Genomic DNA, 22,033 nt, shown 5'->3' with positions numbered 1-22,033 from the left:
AAATAGATCTTCAGATATTTAAACGGTACCTCAAAAATATGATTTAGTTATGAAACTTTACAACCAATTCTAGAAGGGTTTACTAATACTAACATGGCAAGTGTTTTTATAGTAAGAAATCTACTTCAGGGTATTTGTTTACTTTTGCTAAAAAAGATGTCTCTTAATAATTTAAGTTATGGAAGTGTGTTGTCTTGTCAACTACAGAGGTTAAATATATTGTAGTAATCAAAACAAGTAAAGAAATGCTTTGGATGAAACATTTTCTTCTTGAATTGAGGTTGAATCAAAAAGAGTATATGATGTTTTGTGATAATCAAAGTGTTTTAGATTTTAGTAAGAATGTCATGTACCCTACTAGAATAAAATAAATTAATGTTAAATATCACTAGTTACGTTCAGAGATTGAAAAATAGTAGATGCAGTTAAAAAAAGTTCATATTGATAAGAATATAGTAAATATGGTCACTATACTGATAGTAATATAGTAATAATATAGTAAAAGCTTAAGCTTTATAGTAACTTGGCCGAAATGAATTTTTTGGCCAAGGTAAGTTTCAAATGAGATTGATATGATAATGAATATCCTCCTAATGGGGCCAAATGAGGAGATTGTTGAGAACGTGAGGTCCAACCCCATTCTTTTGTACCAATTAAAAGTCATAGGCCTATTATCTTTTAACCGAGAAAAAACCCTATATAATAATAATTGGGGGCTATTATCAAGTGTTAAAAAGCAAGAAAGGGTGAGCAATGCAAAAACCAAAGGAAAAAGAGAAACCAAAAAGGGAAAAAGATATGAACGAATTGCCAATTTGATCCAAGGGTTGAATAGAGGTCGATTTGTGATCCAATTTAGCATAAACTTTTTCAACACGTGCACAACTCAATGTTTTACATTCTAAACGGTGAAGATCAAGTTTGAAACTCTTTAGAAATAAATTCAAGGTAAATTTATTGAGTCACCTATTTAATGAGATTTCTTTAATTATCTCTCTAATTATTGTTTAGCTCTAATTTAAGCTAGAGAAAAACTTTGTACATCCATTATTCGATAACGAAGATTTTTTTGGTGGTTTATGATTTTTTCTCTCTACACTTGAAGGTTTTTCATGTAAATCTTAACGTGTTTTATTTTTCATGCATTATTGATTATTGATTGTTATTTGTTTGCTATAGGTTTATTACAATATATTACTTCTACATTGTTGTATTCATCGCTTCAAGCCCAACAGGATTGCCTAAGATATACATAAATATAACTTTCATAATCATTTTCAAATTTATAAATTTGTTGCATTCATATATGATGATAAATTTGAAGTACTTATATATAAGTATTTACAAATTTGAAATTCATCTTCTTATGCCTTTCAAATACATAAATATATTAAATTTTAATTAATTTATATATAATATATGCATTTTAATAAGTACTATTTACATAATAATTTAAATTTAGATCTAACCTTTCATATTCACGTTAACATAAATTTGAATGATTATTTTTATACATATCACTTTGGGCTTGAGGGTTTAAAAAGAATCCACTATTTAGATAAACCTCTGGGATTTAGGCCTAAAAGAACAAAGAATCAACCTAGCAAAACAACTACAAGTAAAACCTTGTTACTCTTTTTCCATTTATGTGTAGCAAAAGTCAGTTCATGAAATTCTTGTATAATAAGACACCTAAGCTCCTTTGTCTTTTCATTTACCATATATCTTTTCAATAACTATTTTATCAACTTCTCTCTTTTATGGAATTGCATTTTACTTTATTAACCCTATCAATTTTTAGAATACATTGCACCATCTTTGATTTTTCTCTCTCATCTTCTTCCTTTTCTAACTCGTTAGATTGCTAGAGAGCATTAATTATCTCTTGTTTGTAATTGTATGGTGTGTGGAGAAAATGGATGAACGTCCCTGGAAACAAGCAAAGACCTCAAAATCCACCCCTAATGGTATCTGATTCCTTCTTTAGCATACAACATACTATAGCTTTTTTGTTATCTTTTTTTAGGACTATGCATCTATCTTGATTTATTGTCATCCATGGCATTAAAATCTACTAAGAAAGACTTTAAGGGTAGGCTTCTTTTTTTTTGTGTTTTTTCACTTGTTTCAGGTTAAGACGTTAAATAAATAAATAAAAGAAAAGAATTAATAGAAAAAAATTTTGGCTTTAAGGCATAAGGAACACTTTCTTAATAGTAATTATACATCTAGAATACAACAAAGTCTCAAAACTCTCCAAATTAAAAATAGTGAAAATTAGTTATACTGAAAGATCTATTTATAATGAATGAATAGACATAAACTTCTATTCAAAAGGTTAGAACCTTTTATATAATCATGACCTTTATAAACAATAATCTATTTATATTCAAATAGTTATAACCATTTATCATATAATAATTATTTCTTTTTAAATATAATTATTTAAAATATGAATGAAATTAATACAAAAACTAATTTTATTCATCAATAATTATATCTTTCTATCTAATGTGGAATGCGCCACATTCTAAACATTAACAATCCCTTACTAGTTTGGAATGTTGGTGTTTAATCTTTAACCTTTCACACATATAAATATCATGAATACAAGAAGGTATCTCTCAATTTAAACCTTCAATTAACGTATATACCTTAAAATTCTAACGAAGTTAATGGTGTTCACAAATTAAACCTCAACTCTTAGTGTTAGAATTGAAGATATAACATATATAATACTTACTTATTCTTCTGTTAGAGGTTTATAACCGCTTTAACACTATTAAAGCCATGTGTTTATCCTATTCAAAAATATTTATACGAGAGATTACAATTCTTCTTGTTAAAATGGCATCATTTATATGTTTATATAGGTGGAGTTTTCATTATGTCTCTATTGCTTTAGACATTTAAAACTCCATTAAAATTATAATAACTCATTCTACCCATGCAATGGATCACACTAGTTTCTAAAATTTGAATAGATTTTACTAATGCTTAACAAATACATAGCAATAACTTGTTGTTACCCATTAAACTTTGTAATTAGAGTTTACTAATTCAAAGTTGGGTTCCTATTATTGGTGTCAATACTAAAGGTTTAAATCCATTCTATTTGTAATACTACTAACAAAATATCGTAGAATTCAATTTTTTTATGGTAATTACCCCTATTTAAGATTGAATCTCTAATATAATCACTTCAGGCTAACATGTCCAAAGTATTCATTTGGCATATCATTTATATGCTCTAGATATTGTTGTCTCATTCTTATCATTTTAAGAAATAGATGGTATTGGTTGTGGCCACAACTCTATACTCATAAATTTTAACCATTCTATTTTCATACTTTTATATATTTTTAATACAATTATACTTCTAGTATAATTAGATAAACTCAAATAAATAAACCAAGTCCTTTTAGTCCTTTTAAGATTTTTAAAAACCTTTTTATGATTTTACTTTAATAAGTGTACTAAACTTATTAGCTTGTATAATTTGCTTATAAAATTATACTAAAATCTTACAACATTATGATGGTAATTTTATTCTTTTTTATTCTTATCACCTCCACCATGGACAAATATGCAATTTTTTATTAAAGAATGTCTCATTCAATTATCAAGATATCATATATACTTAATCAAGTTGCCATTTCATTTATCTTTTCACTACTTGGTGTTTTTTTTTTTTTTAAGTAGGAAGCCTCCAAATCCACATTTAGTGAAAAATAGCTAGTAAATATTCTATAACTTAATATTTCCTTTTCATAAAAGTTTCAAAACTTTTATTTCAACTCAATATAAGAGTATGCATCAATAAGTACGATACCAAATATAACCACCCTCAAAACTAGTAAACTCATGCTTTCTATAGTCTTCTTTCGAAACTTTCATTCTAACTCTTGGGTATTTAAAAATTATTTAATCATGTACACAAAAGCCATATCCACCATGATTCATGTCTTTAAAACAGTCAAAATATCATGTATAACCACACTATATTATAAATGTTGTGTCCAAATTATAAAATAAATGAAAAATTTTTACCTAACAAATAAAAAGCATTTTAACTAGTTACAAAGAATTATATAACTTCTCCAATTAAATTGAAGTTATCCTAGATAATATGTTTATTTGTTTGTCGAAATAATATTATATAAATCAAATAATATGAATCATGCATTATTTTCTTATCAATAAAATGCAATCATGGAATATAGACCATAAAATATGAAATTATGATAAGAACATACATACTTGCTTCTTTTTCGAAAAGATTTATAAATTCACAATTTATTTTATGCCTTAAACTAATTTTTGAAATTTTTTCATTTTGATTTGATAACCATGCTTTATCAAAATATAACAAAGCTATAAAAGATTTATAACCAAAGCTAACAAGTACTCCATATCCATTTTATGCTCATGACCATTCAATGCCATGATTAAGAAGATCCACATATAACATACTATAAAATCATGAATCATAAATTAAATAATTTAATTCATAATCAAAAGATTAAAAGAATAGTCAATAAATAAAGCAAAATTCAATAAGACTCAAAGTCTCTTATGAATTATTAATCATCAATTCTTTTAGTAGAATATAAAAACTAGAAGGATAATAGAAAGAAACTTATCTTGTATTTAGTATTTATTTAACCAAGAAACTATTTGGATAATTAAAGCTTTCCATGCTTGTTTCAAAAGTCAATTTTGCCAACTTTGTCAATTTCTTTTCTTTGTATCTTCCTCATGCGAAATATGTATTTCATAATTACCTTTAAATTGTTAGAAAAAAATAAATAAGAGAAGAGAAATAGTAGAAAAGAATGTTGGCTTTGAAGTATGGAGAACATTTTTTTAAAGATAATTATGCTTTTAGAATATAACAAAAACTCAAAACTCTTTAAATTAGAAGTAGTGAAAATAGTTATACTGAAAAATCTATTTATAATGAATAAATAAACATAAATTTTTATTTAAAAAATTATGACTTTTTGTATAATCATGACTTTTATGAATAATAATCTATTTATATTTAAATAGTTATAATCATTAGTTATAGAATAATTATTTTTGTTCAAACATAATTATTTAAAATATAAATAAAATTAATACAAAAATAAATTTTAATCATCAATAATTAAATTTTCTTTATTTAATATGAGATACATTATATTTTAAACTACCAAAATAGAAGTGAGCAGTGCCTAATGAGAATTCATATCGGTTACTGAACAAGAAGAAGACTTTGTGCACAGGATCTACAGGTTGGTTGGAGACAGGTAAATAGTTTTGGTCTAACGAAATTCCTTGGCTTTTGTTTAATATTTCCAGCACTACACTTGAAAGAGATCAATACCAATTTAATTTTCTATTGAAAAAAAAATGATGATGAAATCCAGTATAGATTGGCTTGTATATAGAACCTTGTACATGTATAGAGGTAGTCCTCTTTGTTTATGTGACCCTGCTAGCTCGATGCTTGCGTGAGGGAAGGAGATATGTTGGAGAAGAAAAAAAATCAGAGCCAGGAAATTATGAGGGGCGTGACGTTTGACGCAAGGTGCAGGGAAGATGAAACATGATTACTAATTCCATGGAAGACTTCCGCTGGCGAACATGATTTGATGGAGTAATATTTTCAGCCAACGTGCTGTACTTTCTTTGTAGTTTGCTTTATATTGAAAGATTAAAATTAGAAAAGGTTTATTCTAACCAAATTTTATGGAGTATTTATACAATTAATGTATGTCAACCCGCGGAAATTCATTCTTGACTTGTCCCTATCATGTTTACCCTTTCTTTTCTTTTTTTTTCTTTGGTCCTGGAAAGGGTTTTTCTTTATTTACAATCAATGTCTGCTTGACCAAACTCCCACTGAACCCACCAAATTCCATTTTCATCAGACTATTGCTCTGCTTCTTTTTCTCTGCAGTGCTTGCTTCTCACGTTATTTGGAGGAGTCTTCCTTTCTTAAATTATACATACTTTACTTTTAACATAAGTTCTAATTGAATTTAACAGATGGGATTTGATAGCAGGCAGAATTACGGGACGTAGAGCAGAAGAGATAGAGAGGTTTTGGACAATGAGACATGGTAAGAGATGTTTGCTGATAAAAGGAAGGAGAAAGCCAAATTTTCATGAAGTTTTTCTTCTAAAGGTTGACTATAACCCAGATTTCTTCTTCAATTTATTTCCTTAGTTGCTTCCATATTCTTCTTTTATATATCTATTTGGCTTTCCTTTGGAAATTTGAAATCCCTTTGTTATGTATCCTCCTTTTATTTTCTTCGCATGAGTGCTTATTATTAGTTGAACCTTGATTGAATGTACCATTTACCTAAATTTCTAATATCAAAGTTTTGGGTTAATTGAATTGTTTCTCTTAGTATCATTAAGATTTTAATTAATTACATTTTAATAAATCAATCAACATGAAAATTGTCATGTAAATATGATAAACAAATATTGAGAAATTGAAGTGTCAATTTAATCAAAGATTAATTGTATAAAAAGTTATAAAATGGTATACTTATACTACAGAGGATTAGGTCTTTAGTGGCTTTTTTTTGTACATTTAGTAACATATATAAACGTCACTAAAATATTTGTAACGTTTGCCAAAAATGCTACTAAGAGCATTGGCTATACCTGTGTTGAAAAAAATAACGACGTATGTCGTTAATTTAGTAACGTTTATATAAAAAAAACGTCACTAATTTAGTAACATTTGTATCAAAAAATGACATTTTATTTAGTAGTGTTTGTGTTCAAAAATGTTGTAAAATGCTAAATTTAGTGGTGTTTGTATCATAAAACGTCGCTAGATTTAGTGGCATTTTAAAGCACAAACACCGTTAAATGCTAAATTTAGCGATTTTTATAGTAAAAAATATCACTAAATTTAGCAACATTTTATGATATAAACACTGTTAAATTTAGCATTTAATGGCATTTTTAACACAAACGCTGCTAAATTAAGAAATTTACTTTTTTCAAATTTTCTTTTAATATTGATTATTATCATTAAATAAAAAATGTTAAGAGAAATAAAAAAAAAACTTAAATTCATAAACTGAATATTATAAATGCATAATTTGTACAAATATGTAACACAAAGTTTAATAATACATACAATAACATTCAAATTATTTTAGTACATTAACAAATAATTTAAAAAGTATGAAATTGATGATTGCATAGATTTGAAATACTACCATTTGATGAAGAATTTTTTTCCACCTTGGTCACTAGCATACTCAATAACCTACTAAATAAAGTAATAGAAGTTTTGACACTTAATAATAAGTTATTTTTTATATTAAAAAATATAAATAATTACAAATATAATACCTAAGTTGGTGGATCACCTAGATTAGTTCCTGAAAATTGTTGTTGTACAAAATTCATAAGAGTGTCGAATCGATCATGCAATTGCTAAAATTTTGCATACTCTTGGTCTATTCTAGCATGTTCTTATTTAATTTTAACATGCCCATGTTCTCTTTCTGTTTCCATTTGCTTGAAACGTTGTTTCATAGTTTGCAACTCCTCTCACAATATGGAGATGTCTTGTGAAGACTGACTTGCTGAGAGTGTAAATTGCTGAGAGTTATATCCATAGTAGCTAGATGGTGTTGGACCCAATCTAAAGCCTCGAATCCATCCATATCTTTCTTTTCTAGCAACTTCTGTGAAAATTTAATTTTTCAATTCTTGCATGTTAACAATACCATCAAATATTACTTCAATTTCAACAGTCATTTTCTCTTTCGTTTTCTTCTATAAATTAATCAAATAAAACTATCAAGTTTAATAATTAATTCATAATATACTTAAAATAGTAAATATTTACTTTCTGTATAAAATAAATTTAACAAATTACCATAATTTCTTATGTTTCGATATTCATGTAAGATCTGTCTTTTTTAGTGTGGGTTAATAAAAAAAGTTTTACACATCTAATTTTTTCATCCATCTCAATCTCTTACATAAAATCATATGTTATTGTTAAATACATATCAATTGTAACTTATTCATGTATATCAAGCATGTCAATCAAGTTTAAAATTTTGAATAAATTTAATATCATGTATTTAATTTATCTAAATTGTTAAAATAGAAATATAACTGTAAAATTATATTTTTACCCTTTAACAGCACAAAAGTCTTAAACAAACATAAACAATAACAGCATTTTACCTTTTCACATATATCAATCATGGAAACTAAATTCAATTATTTAGACAAGTTTAATATCATGTATTAAAACTACCCAAACTGTTAAAATAGAATAATAACAGTAAATTTATATTTTTGCCTTTTAATGGCACAAAAAGTCCTAAAAAAAGTAAATAGCAACTTTTTCACATATATCAACTGTGAAAACTAAGTTCAATTATTTGAAAAAGTTTAATATCACATATTGAAGCCATCCAAACTATTAAAATAGAACAATAATAGCAAATTTATATTTTTGCCTTTTAACGGCATAAAAAAATCATAAACAAAGGTAAACAGTAATTTTTCACATATATCAACTATGAAAACCAAGTTCAATCATTCAAAAAAGTTTAATATCATATATTGAAACCATCTAAACTCTTAAAATAGAATAATAACAGTAAATTTGTATTTTTTCCTTTTAACAGCAAAAATAGTCCTAAATAGATATTAACGATAACAATTTCACACATATCAACTATAAAAACTAAGTTCAATCATTCAGACAAGTTTATTATCATATATTGAAGCTATCCAAACTGTTAAAATAAAATAATAATAGCAAATTTATATTTTTACCTTTTAACAGCATAAAAAGTCCTAAGCAGACAAAAACGTTAGCTTTTTCACATATATCAATTATGAAAACCAAGTTCAATCATTTGAAAAAATTTAATATCATGTATTGAAGCCATCCAAACTGTTAAAATATAATAATAATAGCAAATTTACATTTTTGCCTTTTAACGATAAAAATAGTCCTAAATAGATGTAAACGATAACTTTTCACATATATCAACTATAGAAACCAAGTTCAATCATTCAAACAAGTTTATTATTATATATTGAAGCTATCCAAACTGTTAAAATAGAGTAATAATAGCAAATTTATATTTTTTCCTTTAACAGCATAAAAAGTCCTAAACAAACATAAACGTTAGCTTTTTCACAAATACCAACTGTAAAAACCAAGCTCAATTATTTGGTCAAATTTAATATCATGTATTGAAGCTATCCAAACTGTTAAAATAAAATAATAATAACAAATTTGCATTTTATCTTTTACCAGCATAAAAAGTCATAAATAGACGTTATAAGTAGTTATGCACACTATAATAATATCAGTTGAAGGATTTCCCCAGAATACTTGAACAATTTCTTAGTTTCTTCAACCACAGATATGAAGCACCATAAGAAGTTAGTTGACAAGATAATTGCAACAGTTTTTCCCTCTAATTTAACTTATTTCTTTTATTCAACCCAAAAAAATAACAAAAAGCACAAGTTCAACCAAAAACAAAAACTAAGGTCAGATGACTCTAGTTTATACACTCTTCTATACACATAAAAAAGCAACCATGAAAACTAGCCTAATCAACAATATAAGCCACAAAAATGATAACCAATGAAAAAGGAAAAAATGATGAAAGAAACAAAGAAGGTTCTAAAATAAACTACTATTTACCTAAATCAAACAATTTCTCTTAGTGGTCCATCAATTCCACATCCAACATCCAACATCTAATATAAAAAATAAAAGCCCAAGTTGAAAATTCAAACAAAATAGAAAACAGCAAACTCAAAATTACAATATCTTTGCACTCTTTAGAAGTGGAAGAACCTTGTGTCTAGGCTTCAAGCCAAGTTGTAAAGCAAGAAAATGTTCATGCCACTTTATGCTCTCTCGAAGAGATTCCACATTCCATCTGCAAAAGCTGAAAAAATAGTAAAATGAAGTAAAAGTTAAAGTAAAGAATGAAAGAATAGTAGAAATAGAGTTTCAAAAGTCAAAACTAAAATAGTAAAAGCTAAAGGAAAAAGAAAGTAAATTATAATTGGTCTGAAAAGAAAAATAGTAAAATAATGAAGCTAAAGCTTGAAGTTGAAGATTCGAAACACTAAGTTTGAGGACAATTTTAGTGGCATTTATATAAACAAACCCCTTTAAATTTGACAAATAAAGGCATTTTCAACAAACAAATGCCACTGAATTTTAATGTTTTGAGTTGGAATGACTTTTAAAAAATTACATTTACCATTATTAAAAATTTAAAAATTATTTAGGGGATGTTTAGTTCACAAAATCGTAGATTTCGAAGGAAAATGTGATCCTAAAAAAAGTACGATACCAAAGGTTTCTTTCATTTTCAAGACATCTCATGTTCAAATTCATTCATTTGGTTTAGAAAAATTCACATATATTAAATCATAAATAATTACTATAATCTCCTTGGCATATATGATGGTAATTTAAATAACCACATTCAATTAATTGAATGGAATTATTCAAGGCGTTTTCTGGCTAAAAATACCTTAAATAATCTCTTTTTATTTTTTTAAAGATTATTCAATGTGTTTTTGGCTAGAAAATGCTATGAATAATCCTTTACAAGAAATTGAATGGGGTTATTTAAGGTATTTTTGATCAAAAACGCTTTGAATAATCCTCTTCAATATTAATAAGAGGATTTTTCAAGATATTTTTTATCAAAAACAACTTAAATAATCCCCTCCCATTTTTTTTGGATTATTCAAAATATTTTTTGCTGAAAAATATCTTGAATAATCCTTTACAAGAAATTGAATAGGGTTATTAAAGGTATTTTTAGCTAAAAACGTCTTTAATAATCTCCTTCCATTTTTTGAAAGATTATTCAAGGTCTTTTTAGCCAAAAAGCGCCTTGAATAATCCCTTATAAAAAAATTGAATGGGATTATTTGAGACGTTTTTTTATCAAAAATGCCTTCAATAATCTCTTCCCATTTTTTTTGGATTATTTAAGGCATTTTTAGCTAGAAAATACCTTGAATAATCCCTTATAAAAAATTGAATGGGGTTATTTAAGGAGTTTCTAGCTAAAAATGCCTTCAATAATCATCTCTTAATTTTTTGAGGATTATTCAAAGCCTTTTTTACCAGAAAACGCATTGACTAATCCCTTAGAAAATTCTATGACTGTTAACCATAAGGTCGTAGAAACACCTTAAATAATTCATTGAAAAACCTAAAAAATGCTAGAGAGAGGTATTGAACCTACAATCTTATGGTTAACAATTGTATGCTTTAACTGACTGAGCTACTCCAATGATTTTAGAATTGAAAGGTATTATTTAAAACTTGAATAATCCCTTCCCATAGGGGATTATTCAAGATTTTTTCTACCAAAAATACCTTCAATAATCCCCTCTCATTTTCAAGAAGATTATTCAAGGCCTTTTTTGTCAGAAAACACCTTAAATAATCCCTTATAAAAATTTGAATAGGGTTATTAAAGGTATTTTTGACAAAAAATACCTTGAATAATCTTTTTTTTTTTTAGATTATCCGAGTTTTTACCGAAAATACCTTCAGTAAAAATTAAAGGGGATTATTCAAGATATTTTTTGCTAAAAACACCTTCAATAACCTAAAAAAATGTCTTGAATAATCCCCTCATAAAAATTAAAGAAAATTATTCAAGGTAATTTTAGTCAGAAATGCCTTCAATAACCCTATTCAATTTTTTGTTAAAAGATTATTTAATGTATTTTTCATACCAAATGCCATATATAACCAAATTTTTTACTAATAGAAACCTACAATTGACTTGCATTCATTTTCATACATGTTTTTCAAAATGGTAACATCTATTTCACAATTTTTTAGTCAGGTTAAATTCGAAAATAACGTGACTTTATTCCTTGAAATCCTAGAATACCATAAAGAGAAGTGAGTTTTTTATTCTGAGACTTTGGATACTATTGAGAATATGTCAGTTTTCCCCAGAATCAGACTATCATAAACCAAACATTGAAATCAAATACCCAATAGTAAAATTTTAGGGGAACATGTTTGGATTCTCACGAATCAATCGCCTTTTTAGTGGTATTTTTTCTATAAACGCAATAAAATTTTTATCATTAATAGCATTTTACTTTATAAACACCTCTAAATACAAATTTGGTAGTGTTTTATTTTACAAACGTCATTAGATATATATTTATGGTGTTTATAATACAAACGCCGCTACACTTAAAAAAACATGAAACTTCATGATGTTTTTAAATGAAACACCGCTAACAAAGTGCCATCAATTTTCCATTTTCTTGCTACAAAAATTGATGTTCAAAAATGCAAAGAAATAATGTGTACGTCTAAATGAAAGTATACTTGAGGTGAAGTTTTAGCATGAAGATAAAGAACTGAATTACATGTGTTATGATTTGAACTCTAAATCTATTGTATAAAAACTTTTAAAAATAAATGCATGAACTAATTAGACTAAAATTTTGGTTGAAATTATCCTTTCATTCAATTTATGTTATAACTTACGCGTAAAATATTTTTGTTACCATTAAATGATATGGAAAAAAAGACCCTTGCCTTTATGATGTTAGAATGTTGTTTCCTACAAGTTTTAAAATATATACAAAGAGAGACTTTTCTTATTTACAAATTCGTTTTTTGTGATCATATATACAATTTTTTATCTATAATATTAACAAAGTGTATGAATGAGTTGGTATCACGAGTCAAGTGACACCAAGTCAATTAAAATATTTTTTAAAAATTCAAAATAACGTTAAAATTACAAAATGAATTCATGGTATTTTTGTCTTTCTATTTATTAGTTTTAACAAGCACTCCATGTTTTCTTCAAAAAAAAAAAAAAAAAAAAACCTACTACTTTACTAATGCAACATCTTCATTTCTTTTAAAACAATTAAAAAACACATAATAAGTGACCAAATTCTAATAAATAAATATTTTCGAGGGAAAATGCATATTTTATGGGGATGGAAAAAATTAAAATAAAGGATGCTTAAAAAACTCGGGGTGAATGGGGCGTGTTCTTATTTTATGTATTTAAGGGGATTTATTTAGCTTATTTAGCATTGATTAGCAATTAACAATGATACCAGTCAATGTAGTATACAAATTTTACCAAACAAAATACAAAAATGTGATTATCTCTTAAAAAAAAAAAAGAAAAAGAAAGAAAGGCGATGTGTTTTGGCTTTTAATAAAAAGATATTTCAAATTTTAGGTTATAAACTTAAAAACAAAAAAGACCCCGGAAGTAACTTCATGAGGATGCCAAAAAATGGGTCAAGGGAACATAAAAGAGAAAAGAAAAAAAAAATTGTTTGGATGAAATAAAAGTGTCCAATATGAATCAAAGCGTGGTCAAGACTCCGAAGGCTTTGGGCATTGTTGTTAACAATTTGGTTGTTGGGGAAAAGTCTTTGATGCCAACTTTCGCGTCATTTTCGAACTCCATCATCTTCCGCAAAAAACGCGGTCACTATAATACGGGGACGTACATGCATAATGAATCGTATGTTGCTACTATTGAAATGGAGGCTGATATTTTATTTTATATATTTCTTTTTGTCAGAGGCATATGAATTTTTGACCTGTCATTGTCAACCCCCACTCTTTTTTTTTTTTTTTTTACTTCAACCACCGCTATAGGAATACCATTTTATTTTTCCTTCCAAAATATGAAAAATGACATTAAAAAGCTAAAAAGCAGAAATCCAGTTACACCAATTGCATGCACGATTAATATTTTAATATAGTTAAAATTATAAATAGTTCATGAATTATAATAAAATATTTAATATAATACTTAAACATTAAAAATATTTAATGATATCTAACTATAAATATATTAATTAATATAACATTTATTTTTAATGTGATTAACTTTTAAAAAATACACATGATAGATAAATATTTCATACATCAAATCAATTAATAAATTCATAATTCATCTAACATATTAAATTTTTTTAAAATTTAGATTAACATTAAATATTTAACTATAGTTTAACAATCATTTTTTACATTAATTCCATTTCAATAAACTAATTATTGGATTTAACAACATAATCATATTCGTCATGCACATAAAATTTTCAATCAATTTAATATTTCTATCATATTTATGTGGGAAGTTTTTTTATTATATGTATTTAACGGTTGAATTTTTTTATATCAAACAATTAATTAAATATTTTTAATTAATTTAAAATTTGATTTGTATGATCCCCATAAATATAATATGCAATACATCGACCAAATGTTTGGTTTTAAATTAACTGGATATTCTTACGTATCTCACCAAAATTAACAAGATACTATGACTGGTTCGAAACAAAATATATAGATATGTTGACACTCGGTGTATATATTGTTAAATGATCATTTGCAATTTTTTTTAAGTCAAAAAAACATATAGCTATACATCATTGAAGAGCTTTGCAGCTGCAAGTATGGTAGCACTAGTTTATTTCAAATTTTATTAATTTGAATTTATTTGACCAACCTAAGAGTTTACATAAATTATACCACAAATATCTATAAAGAAACTGCTTAATGAAATTAAAAAGTAAAAAAAGAAAAGAAATTGCACAAATCAACCTCCTACAATCCTAAATGTATGCATTTGGACTAACTCTTGTCAAATAGTAATATATTTCCTAACTTCTAATATAATTGTAATACCTGTATAAAAAAAAAGACTATTTTAAATATTTTTATAAGTGAAGGAAAATTTTAATGAAGAATGAAAAATGCATAGTACTTAATGATAAATAACTCAATTTTTAATAAGGTAACATATACTAGTTGTTTGATTGATAATTGATCAAAATAAAAGAAAGGGCTTAAGGAACGAGTTACTATTTACACCCCAACAATTACTCTATGCACCCCTTACTTTTAACATCCATCTTTTACTCATCACCTTCCACCCTCAACACACAAATTTACCTAAAACCCAAACACCCCATTTCTTTTCCCTCACACCCCAAATCTAAATCGTAAATCCTAAGATTTGAAGCCCCAAATCAACTACTTAAAGTTAGAAAGGATAAAATCAAAGATAAATCATTTATTTTTTTTTCTTTTTCATTTGATTTTGTGTTTATTTTCGTAAGATTTCATATTAAAATGTTTGGGTGCATTCAAAATGTTCGAAAATAAATTTTTAAAGGTTTTCGAAAATAAAATTTTAAAAATTCTTAAATATAAAACCTTTAAGAACTTCCTAAAATCCATTTTCAAAAGTTTTAAATTGCACATAAATATTTTAACATGAAATTTCATTAAAGTCAATACGAAATCAAATGAACTAATTTTTCTTGAGTATCAACAAAAGTAACCTATAATGAATAGTACTTTTATTGGTCACAAGAACTATTCATTATAGGTGACTTATCCTTAGTCTAGCCTGCAGCAGTTGTAGAAACCCAACCAGAAGTCGACTAAACTGGCTTTTCTTGAGTATTGTTTTATCCCAACCACATGTCGATTGAACAGTTTTTTCTTCAATCACTTTGATATTCCAACCAGATGTCGACTGTACTAGCTTTTCTTGACCTACTTTGTTGTCCCATTCACTTTTCTCTCTTTCAAATATAGGATCACATGGCGGTCAATCAAGTCATTCTTGAAATTGGCTTTACAAAGCAGTATTTCTTGTAATAAGAAAATCATTATCAGTAATGGCAAAGTGCTATATAGAAAAAAAGGCTTAAGCACTATTTAACCATATCATTCTACATAAGCCCAAATAAACTAACAGAGAGTACCTTCATAAGTTCCTAAGAAGAATGGTTACTAGGAGTTAAATCAAGAATTGCTTTACTTCTAGAAATCCAACAAAATCAAAATTCTAAAAAAAATAAAAATACTTCCAAAATTGCATTGTTTTCAAGAAATGTATTTCAATACATTGAAGAAGTTTTTTAAAATCAATTTTCGATAACTTTTGCTCACTTTCAAAAATTAATTTTTGGTAAATAACTTACTTTTTCGAAAATGAATTTTTGAAATTTACTAAGCCATTCCAGATATATATATGTCCGACTACATTTACAATCTTTCAAAAATTCATTTTCGGTAAAGCCTATTGGTAAAATAAATTAACTTTTTGTTAGGTTTAGGGTAAGAAGAAAGTTGGTAGTGCTAGAAGAAGAAGAAGAAGAAGAAGAAGAAGAAGAAGAAGAAGAAGAAGAAGAAGAAGAAGAAGAAGAAGAAGAAGAAGAAGAAGAAGAAGAAGAAGAAGAAGAAGAAGAAGAAGAAGAAGAAGAAGAAGAAGAAGAAGAAGAAGAAGAAGAAGAAGAAGAAGAAGAAGAAGAATGGGGTGTGAAAAACAAAAAGTAATTGACTAATGGGTATTTAAGTAATTCATTAAAGGTTAAATTTGTAATAAAATTTTTGAGGGGATTGAGTAGTTTTTGGGGTGCAAACCCCTCAAGATTTATTTCTCTTCTCTTTCTTATACAAAGCAAACATGTTGAAAGATTTCAGTTGATCAAGAATGAAATCTACAAAAGGATTTGTTTTCCAAAGGTGAGTAAATATCCTATTTCAATTCTAGAGAAATGGTTTTTGATTGTTGAGTCTTGGACTTTAAGTTGTAATCAAAAAACCTAAAAACCTTAGAAATCCATTATCACTCTTTAAGATTGGTTTTGGCAAAACAATTAGACTTTAATTAGTTCATAATAAAGTGTTAAGAAAGTTTAGTAATGTGATTTTATAATTGTAAAAATAGAAAACAAAAATTGAATGGAGTTAGAAAAGGAAAAAATTATGTTTCATATGAACTATGGTATTTATAGTAGTGGATTAAAATAAAATTCTATATTAAGAGATAAAATATTACTATGATTATTATATATCATTAGAAGCTTGTTGAATCTACTTTCTAATGAAATAAATAGAAGTAAATTTTGAGTTTTCTATGAAAAGTTGTTTAATTTTTACCCAAGAATGTGTCAGCTATCTAGCAACAGCAGCAAGGAAGAATTACGAAAATTCTATAAATTTTTAGACAGTGAATTATTAATTGAACCATATATGTTGAAAAAGATTATTGAGTCTACTTTCTAACAAAACAAGCAAAACTGAATTTTAAGTCTCCTATGAATAAATATTTAATTTTTACTAAAAGTTATACATGCATGCCATCAGGCAACAGCATATGACATGGATTGCATAAAATTATTACAATCAATCTACAATGAATTAAGAGGTGAGACATATATGATTAGAAAATTATCGAGTCTAGCTTCTAACACACTAAAAATATCTTAATTCTGAGTTGTACACCTTAAGATAGGGTCATTTTAATGAAAAGAGCATAGGCTACTAGTATTAGTCAGTTAAGTTAATATTTATATAATTTAGTTATTTTTAGTATAAATGATCTCAAAACTGGTTGATTAATTTATGATATGTTAAAATGATCTTGAATAGGCCATTAAATATTTTAGAAGAAAAACCAAGTGGTGAAATCAAAAGGAGATAAGTAGAATCTCACACACTTTATTTATTTTCAAACCTATATATATATATATATGTATATTTTTAAATGAATGCATGTTTTATTTCTTATTTTTTATAAATGAAAATAGGATCAAGCATCTAATTATTTTACGTTTTGCTATATAAAAAATAAATCATGTTTATGAATGAAATGAGACATTAATTTATACTTAAAGAACGATTTTATGATAGTTATAAAATTTCATCCCTATGAGGTGGCATCAGTGACATTATAACTCATTTTACAGTCCTAACTAATGAGTTATGGTAGTTAGCATAGCTATGATTATACGACCCTAGCTAATAGATTATAGTAGTTAGCATAAGGCTCTAATTAGCGGGTTATAATAGTTAGCAATGATCATAAGGATGAAATTGTGATAATAGCTATAGTGATGGGTTATAACAGTGACTATAGTTAATAATAAACTAATAATAACGATGATGATTTATGATGATGAATTTATGATTTTAAAAACTATTTCATGATTTGTATAAACAAAGATTATAAAAAGAATTGATGATAATTTACGATAATTTCTAAAAATTGATTAATTGTTTAATTTGATTATGATATTTGAATGACATTATGAATTGATATGTTTTGATATTGATTTATGAAATTACAAAATTTTTGACATAATGATGATTTTTTAAATGTTTTAATATTATAATTTAATGAATATTTTGAATGATTTATATAGAATGCAAAAAAACGATGTTTGATCAGTAAAGTGTGTAAGTCTATACTTGTTAAACTAGAATATGCTCATTTCACTTTTACTTTCTCTTTATAAATGATATAAATTTATAAGTATGTTTAGTCTTATAAAGAGCTAAAAAAATTTGGGCATTAGAGTTATTATTTGACAAATAAAATTTTACGAATTTTTTTTATTTTATTAGTCGACATTAACTATTTAGAAAATTGTTAATTATTTAGTTTATAGATATTAAAATTTTTTGAGAACATTATTTTAAACGAAAATTTTTCAATGATTAGAAAAAATATTTCATATTATTTTAGAATTTTATTTTAAGATAATATCACTATGTATGTCTCAATCTTAGGATGTGACACTAATAAAGAGATTGTTTATAAAATGACACCAATGGAGCAAATTAAACAAATTCATGTTTCCAAATCCAACAAATTGACACACGAGTATAGTTAAAAAGTTTCTAAATTTAATATATTTTTCATTAATTTATTTGATTTGAGACGTTTCACGTTAAAGACCTACAAAATAGTCTCTCCTATAAAAATGGAACCTGTTCCAATTTTATTGGATGTCTCTAAGTTTAAGGGACACTGTCAATTCCATTGGTTATGCTCATGTGTCTGTCTCATGGCAGTTATTGAATGAAAAGCTTAAATCAACCCAATAAATAAAATAAATAAAGAGCCCAAAAAGATAGAAGTCAAACCTCTAACGAATGGCTTTATATTCACATTGAAAGGTGTAGTTTAGTCACATTAATTATATTTGTATTTATTTTAATCATTATTGAAAAAACAATTTCTTAATAAAAAAGGGTTGTTGGGTTAGATAGAGAATTCAAGACAATGGCCTTTCCACCCTTAAAATTAAGGATGGGTTGATGCCTTGAGGGCTACAATGGCGTGAAATTCTTGCCTCTGATGAAACTTGATATTATTCTATATCTTCAAATGTGATAAGAGTTTGGTTCTTTTAAAAGTTTCCCATGATTAAAATAAAAAGAATCTGCGGTTTCCAAAAGTGCTAGTAACATGCTTCGTGTTGAATTTGTTTGATCATGGTAACAGGGCAATCCGTCTAGAAAAAATAGAATGCATTCAGGTCAAGGTGGCTCAACGATGGCGAGACTGAGTCGATCAACGTTTATTCGTTGCGTTGCATGTTCTCCACAGTTACGATTCATCATTAAAAACAAAAATATTGAAATCCCCTCTTACCACATGAAGCCACAGGAAGAATCCAACAGGGAAGAGCAGATGGGCAAGTGGGTGTAATGGCATCTTCATTACACGGAACCTCTATTTTTCCCGCATGGAAAAGCATAATGGCAGAGCAACAAGGCGGAATATGGTTTGAAATTTATTGGTCCAACTCTTCCATTCTAAGTCGCACTTTCTCCATACTACTCTTGAGTTTCCATTCTTAACCTCAATCATTCGTGTCACAAAAGGACAAATAAGGAAAAAAAAACAGTTCCATTTTAGAAGTAAATTTGAAGGGAGAATTGGTCAGACTTTGGAGGTAGGACCTTTCCTCACTCGCCACTCTTACTTCTAAATTATCATATGACCAAAGACTGGTCTTTGCGGAAAAACTCGGTTTCTTTCAGTCAAACTTCAAACTTTCCATTTTCCCACAACCTTTTCTATCCAAAGGAGCTCCTTTAAAAGCCCAGACCTTCATCTTCTTTTTCAAAACCAAAAGCTTTCCCTCCCCTACTCTCCCTTGGCTTAAGCTCAGCAAAAAAAAGTTTCAACCGTTCAAATTTCGGCTACATAATCAACTTTTATTCAGGTCAAGTTCCATGGTTGCTGCTTCTTGCTTTTCACCATTCAGGTTACCTGAACCCCTTTGGCTGCTTCTGCTTGTGTCCCTTAGGGGAAAGCTCTTGCTTCTTGATAACCAAATTTGCCCAGTTTAGTATATTCGGAAGTGGTAGTGTTATGAATTAGTACTTCCAAGTTTCAAACGAGGAATCCCTCTCTATTTCCTGTAATAATATCCTGCTCTCAGAACTTAGAATAAAAAAAAAATGGAGCAGAGATGGAACTGGGAGCAGGGGATACTAATCAGTGAGCTGATTCGAGGAATGGAGTTAGCAAAACAGTTAAGGATGCATTTGGATACAGCTTCTTCTGTTGAATCCAGGGATTTGTTAGTACAGAAGATTTTGTCTTCATATGAGAAAGCTCTTCTGATTTTGAACTTGAGTGGGCCAATGGGACAGACACAACAGAATGTGGGAGAGACATCTGGTGTGCCAGAGTCTCCTCTATCCATCAACGGCAGCCCTCGGAGTGACGATTTAGATAACAAGGATAACCAGGATATCAGAGATGTCTCAAAGAAGAGGTGAATTTGCAAACTACAAGTTATAATTATTGTATGTTACTGCAAAATTTATAGTTAATTTGATGCTAATGATTCCTGGAACATGTTTTTGGAATTGGGTTTTGCAGAAGGATGTTGCCTAGATGGACGGATCAGGTGAGAGTTGGTTCTGAAAACCTGCTCGAGGGACCTCATGATGATGGCTATAGCTGGAGAAAATATGGGCAAAAAGATATCCTCGGAGCCAAATATCCTAGGTGATAAGTCTTTTCTCTTATCTTGAAAGAACTTTTTTTCCTTGGAATTCGTCTATTCATTTTAACATTTGTTTTTGACTGCATTCTTGCCGTTGAAGTTCTAACCTCGTATTTATTTAGTAAAAATCCTGATGAGAGATTGTTTACTTTTGCAGAAGCTATTACAGATGCACCTACCGTAAAACTCAGAACTGCTGGGCTACAAAGCAAGTCCAGAGATCAGATGAAGATCCCACCATCTTTGAGGTCACTTACAGAGGAACTCACACATGTGCCCATGGCAACCAGGCAGTTCCACCACCAGCTTCACCAGAAAAACAGGAACATAAACCAAACAACCTTAATAATAACAATAACCAACAATGGCAATCACAGGATATCCTCTTAAATATTCGAAAAGGCATAAGGGTCAATACCGAGGGCTTAGACAATAAAGAGATGGCACCGTCCTTTTCTTTTCCTTCAACATCATTTGGGTGCCTTAAGAGTGAAAGCCATGGTTTTTTACCTTCAGGAGTACTTGATAATAACAACATCTCAGGCAGCTTTTCTTCGCCTTTCATGTCTCCTGCTACACCTAAAGTAAACTTTTCAGTTTCTCATTCTCAGATGAACAACTCTGGAGGGATTCTTAATACACAACATTCTGAATCTGATCTCATGGAGTTGATTTCAGTCAAAACTTCAGCTACCAATTCTTCAATTATGGACTTTGATTTCTCACTTGATCAAGTGGAGTTGGATCCAAATTTCCCATTCAACACTCCGGAATTTTTCCCCTAATTCTTTTTCACAATCGAAATAAGCCAGATGTAGAATTCAGGTTCCACTGACCAGATTAGCTGGTTGTATCTGTTCATCCTAGCTGGTTGTTAACGCCTAGAGCTACTGTAGAATACATAAGTATGTTTCAATATGATGTTGGTTGTGAGAATTTTCTTGGATAACAAGTTTCGACATTTGTTCTAATCAGAGTTGCAATAATATTGGTGCCCAGATTTTTACCCAAAAGATAATGTTGGCATATAGAAACCTTCTGGAGAAACACGCAATAATTGCATAAATAATGCAAAATGTCCTTTAACACATTCTGCAACTTCATTGCATTTGCAAACGAGTATTAAGTTATGGCGATTTAGAATTCAAATAAGTTGTCCATAATATGATAT

The 22,033-nt window shown here is 27.8% G+C and overlaps 1 protein-coding gene across 1 annotated transcript; it reads left to right on the top strand.

The window, feature by feature from the left end:
• Window positions 1–19,961: 19,961 nt before the first annotated feature.
• LOC111290430 (putative WRKY transcription factor 53) lies at window positions 19,962–21,833 on the top strand. Its single transcript, XM_022881731.2, is given in 4 exon segments — window positions 19,962–20,628; window positions 20,736–20,864; window positions 21,020–21,629; window positions 21,631–21,833. Coding segments are annotated over 4 exon segments (1,098 nt in total). The 5' UTR covers window positions 19,962–20,308; the 3' UTR covers window positions 21,670–21,833.
• Window positions 21,834–22,033: the final 200 nt, after the last annotated feature.

Source organism: Durio zibethinus, chromosome 11, assembly GCF_047325235.1.
Source record: "Durio zibethinus cultivar Kanyao isolate XHJ-2024 chromosome 11, ASM4732523v1, whole genome shotgun sequence".
Classification (NCBI taxonomy): Eukaryota; Viridiplantae; Streptophyta; class Magnoliopsida; order Malvales; family Malvaceae; genus Durio; species Durio zibethinus.
Note: the sequence above shows the minus strand (reverse complement) of the source record. Positions and strands in the feature narration are given on the sequence as shown.